Below are 5,000 nucleotides of genomic sequence, written 5' to 3'. Positions count from 1 at the left end.
ATGAGAAAAATTAATGGGACAAAGAATTCAAGGTATATTTAGCATAGGAAAAAAAATGCGATTAATCCTGAGTTAACTATGGCGATTAATAATTACATATTTTAATCGCTTGACAGCACTAATATAAATATGTATATACTATACATATTTATTTGTATACTATACATATTTATGCATGGACCATGTGCACACTTCTATAAACATCCTCCTTCAGAGCTTTTCCATGTCATCGAGTAAGGGAGAGGAACCAGCATGCAGAAACTCCTCCTCCTTCTCCTCCAACTCCTCCTCCTCCTCCTCCTTCCCTCCTCCTCCTCTCACCCCATTCTGTCCTGAGCTCTCCACCGGTGCTGTGTCTGTTTGTGAAGAATGGTGTACTCTTCTCCCTGTCAATCAAACCGCCAATCAGCCAATCGATCATTTCATCAAGCATCCAGAATGTGTCTTAGCCTGGATCTGTATCATGTAATAGTGTGTGTGTGTGTGTGTGTGTGTGTGTGTGTGTGTGTGTGTGTGTGTGTGTGTGTGTGTGTGTGTGTGTGTGTGTGTGTGTGTGTGTGTGTGTGTGTGTGTGTGTGTACCTTAATGAGTCTGAGGTCAGTGTCGTCTTTCTCCATTAAGTCACACGTAGCAACCACCCTTAGCAACCCCTGGTCTTCGTAATCCTCCTCAATGGGAGGGGTGGGGGGGAGGCGCCTTCGTGACCGGTCCTCCTGAGAGGGAGAGGGGGAGAGAGAGAGAGAGAGAGAGAGAGAGAGAGAGAGAGAGAGAGAGAGAGAGAGAGAGAGAAGGAGAGAGAGACTCGGAGGAAGAGAGAGAGAGAGCAGTAAAGAATGAGACGGGGAGGAAGAGAGAGAGTAATATATAAAAATATATATATATATATATACATGCAAACAATATATACAAAAATATAGAATAGAATAGAATCTTTATTTGTCATTGGGTTGAATACAATGTATTTATACAACGAAATTAAGGTGCAGATCTTGTTCAGTAATTAAAAAAAAAAAAAAAAAAAAAAGAAGAAATAGAATACAGTACGAAATATTAATAAATATATATATCAACAATCACCCAATAACCTCTCCCCCTGCCATCCACTTAAGGAACATAACAACAATATATGTGTTTATATATATAGTATAATATCTACAAAATAAAACAATAACAAAATATGAATAGCATATTAAATATATCACAATCTATTATCACAAATTAAAATCCTTAAAGAACAATCATAGATGACCAATAGATAAATAAAACATCTTAAAGGACATATTATGAAAACAACACTTTTCCTGGGATTTGGGGTGTTGTTTTGGGTCTCTGGTTGAATATTACCTCCCACTTCCCCACTCCCCTCCAATCAGAGCATAGCTAAGATTTTGTGATTAATCGTGAGTTAATCCTGCGGACGAGCAGCTCCGGCGGGGGGAACTCGGCGGCAGCTCAGCTCCGGGAGTACAATTCCTTTCTCTGCCGGACTGCTGCCGAGCTCCCCCTGCCGGAGCTGCCGGACTGCCGCCGATTTACCCCCGCCAGACTTTTCAGCTCCCGGAGCCGGAGCTGCCGGGCGCCGTCGAACGGCTTCGACGGCGCCCGGCAGCTCCGGCATCTCTGGCGCGGGGGGCAGTCCGGCAGCTCAGCTCCCGCAGTACAATCCCTTTCTCCTCCATGTCGCGGTTCATGGACTTCAGAGACTCAAGGCCAAAGTTCCTTTCCCCCAATTCTTCTCAACCATGGCCGAGATATCCCCCACTAAAGGTCTTACTTGTTGTGGAAGTGCAGAGACGTCAGACACAGTCTTTATGATTCATAATATCATCCGAGGCGCACATAGCTTTTGGCCGTGATATTAGATATAATATTATATAAATACCCATATATAATAATAATAATATTATTATTATTATTTTTATTATATCATATGATCCAGCTCCAGGAGTCCGCAAATGGCAACAATCCCCTCTCCTCCATGCTGTGGTTCAGTCTATCAGCTCATTTGCATTAAAGCAACAGGCACCAAAAACAGCGCATTCTGAAGTGACTGAATCAGAGGGGAATAGCGGTAGGCAAGATCTTTTTTCCATCAAACAGCTTCAAAAACATGTTTTCTGGAACTCAAAAACTATGTTTACTTGTTGTGAAAACGCCATAATATGTCTCCTTTAAACTTAGATAGCACAGTCTTCATGTGTTTCCTGGATGCGTCAAAAGCAATCATGGGAAACGGTTTGTTAAACTACAAGTGCAAGGTGTCCCCTCCTACCTAATTAGGATACTGCAGTTCTGGTACTCTCACCAAACTATGCAAGTTAGGTGGGGGATGAGTATGTCCACCCCCTCTATGTCTGCAGTGGAGTGCGGAGTGCTAACCCTAACCCTACTATTCATCTGTACATGGATCATCTATCTGAAGAGCTAAAGGAGTGTAGAACTGGCTGTTTGGTGGGGGACAGCCTCATTAATCATATGTTTCACGCTGATGATTTGGTGGTACTGTCTCCCTCCAGTGCTGGCCTGCAGCAGCTTCTTAGAATATGCTCTCAATACGGCATAATGTATGATATTCAATTTAACTCAAACGAAAAATGTTGTACTGATTGCTAGAACCAAGGAGGATAGGAAGCTTGTCTTTCCTTCTTTCTCACTGGCAGGTGAACCACTAGTGGTTGTAAAGAAGGTTAAATATCTGGGACGAGTGGTCGGAAGAGATGACCTCTGTGATGATGATGATGATGATGATGATGATGATGATGATGATGATGTGCAGCGTCAGTGTGGTATACTGTATGGGCAGGCAAACATGCTGGCTCGCAAATTCTACATGTGTACTGCTGATGTTAAAATATCGCTCCTCAAAACGCATTGCACTCTACTGTATACTGCCCACCTGTGGTGTAATTATAGTAAAGCGAAAATGAAAAAACATCAAGTGGCATATAATGATGCTCTGAGAATTTTGCTTAAATCTCCCAGTGGGAGTAGTGCCAGTGAAATGTTCGTGACAAACTATGCGCTCACTTTTAATGCTGTTCTGAGAAATGTTATGTATAGATTCATGGGCAGATTGAACACGGTCTTTGAACACGATTATTGTGTCTCTAATTGATACCTCTCAGAGTAACACAAGGTACTCATCTTGCTTCTGGACCCGAAGCTTGTATGTGTTTTAAATGTGTTTGTGTTATAATTGGTAATGCCTAATTTGCGTCCTTCTTAAATGTTTCGTATTGGTTCATATGTATATCTATATATATATATATAGATACACATAATTATTTTTTTAATCTATGTACTGTCTATGTGGACCTTCCTGTGTCTTGAACAAAGTTATAATAATATATTGTAATATAAAGGGTTAATGTAAACAACACACACAAACACACAAACAAAACACACACACACACACACACACACACATACTGACATGCATACATACGCACACCTACCCTGCGAGCACGTCCTGGGTAGATCTGCAACTGGAAACACGTAGAGGACCTTCTTTCATCCATCTCCATGTGGTTACTGGTCAATCAATCATTGAATCAATGTATCACAACACTTTATGTCATATAGTGCTTGCACAATTAACAACTATTGTTTGTCCATCTACTGAACTTTATACTTCTTCTGACCAACTCTGTTCCCCAAAAAAAACAACGTAATCTGTCAATAGCCAACAACCATCAACAGGTATGGTATAGTTTGTTGGTTTATGTCAGGGTAGTGTGCAATCCCCTTAGCATAACAATCTATCTCTATGCAGAACATTATAACTCTCAGTTAACATTCTTTTACCTACAGCACATTCTATCCCTCTACAGAACATGCTATGTATTGCATAACATTCTATTTCTTACAGAACATTATTTCTCTTACAGAATGTTCTCTTTCCAACTAAGCATTATATCTTCTTCAAAAAATTATATTTCTTACAGAACCTTCTATTTTTCTACAGACCATCTTCTGAACTTTATGTTTCACATTCAATTTCTTCAAGAACATTACATTTCTTCAAGAACATTCTATCTCTTACCAACATTTCTATCTCTCTACAGAACATTCTATCTCTTAAAATGTTATCTCTTAAAGAACATTTATCTCTGAGACCATATTGTGTCGCCCATCTAGTACTATCCAACTGTCTGGTCCGTGCTGAAGGTGGCATTCCCTGTTAACCACAGGGAGAACAGTACGTTTTTATCTACCTGCTTTGGACCACACAGCAGCAGCAGAATATGAATTGATCTGGAAGTCAGATGGAAAGAGAGATGACGTTATTTATTTATTTATTTATTCAAAAGAGCTTTAAAGGAGCTTTATTGGGATGGAAAAAGTAAAGCTTTTTTTTTTTTTTTCTGTATGTGGTTTTCACATAAAGGTAGTTGTCAGGAAATGGGGGGGGGGGGGGGTGCAGTGCATGCTTGCATTTGTGCCTGCATGCTTGTGGCCAGGCCTGCGTGCGTAAGCTTTAGTCTTAACCAACATCCCATACCATTAGTGGGACACCTTCAGCGTTTCATTTTGAGAAGTCATGTTTCTTTCTCCGTCCTACAGTTTAAAGCATTCACTGAAACCCAGTCCTATCCTAATAGAGATATCTGTTTCAAGGCTTGGCTTAAACCCAGTTCTAAAGTAAGACAGATGTCTGTTTAAAAGCTTAACTTAAACCCAGTCCTACAATAATATAGATTTATGTTGAAGACTAAACTTAAACCAAGTCCTATAGATATCTGTGGAAGACTTAAATTAAACCCTGTCCTAAAGTAATACAGATATCTGTTTGAAGACTTAAAGGACAATTGCGGTATTTTGAACATCGCTCGGTTCTAGCCCTACTGTTGATACGGAGAACCGAGAGAAAAGACTACAACCAAGTCCTAACAGTTTTACAGATATCTGTGTGAAGGCTTAACTTAAACCATGTCATACATGTGTGTGTGTGTTTGTGTGTGTGTGTGTGTGTGTGTGTGTGTGTGTGTGTGTGTGTGTGT

At 40.3% G+C, this 5,000-nt stretch overlaps 1 protein-coding gene across 3 annotated transcripts in view; it reads right to left on the bottom strand.

The window, feature by feature from the left end:
- txk (TXK tyrosine kinase) overlaps positions 1–5,000 on the bottom strand; it is a 13,032-nt gene that overhangs the window by 7,672 nt on the left and 360 nt on the right. For all 3 annotated transcript variants that reach the window (XM_060035757.1, XM_060035756.1, XM_060035755.1), the window contains exons 2-5: positions 4,215–4,254; positions 3,456–3,531; positions 582–713; positions 322–386 (exon numbers count right to left, since the gene is read on the bottom strand). In XM_060035757.1, coding sequence (XP_059891740.1) covers positions 322–386; positions 582–713; positions 3,456–3,531; positions 4,215–4,254 — 313 coding nt within the window. The remainder of the gene's footprint in view (positions 1–321; positions 387–581; positions 714–3,455; positions 3,532–4,214; positions 4,255–5,000) is intronic.

The sequence above is a fragment of the Gadus macrocephalus genome, chromosome 17 (assembly GCF_031168955.1).
Source record: "Gadus macrocephalus chromosome 17, ASM3116895v1".
Taxonomy (NCBI): domain Eukaryota; kingdom Metazoa; phylum Chordata; class Actinopteri; order Gadiformes; family Gadidae; genus Gadus; species Gadus macrocephalus.
This window is presented reverse-complemented; position numbering and strand designations above follow the sequence as displayed.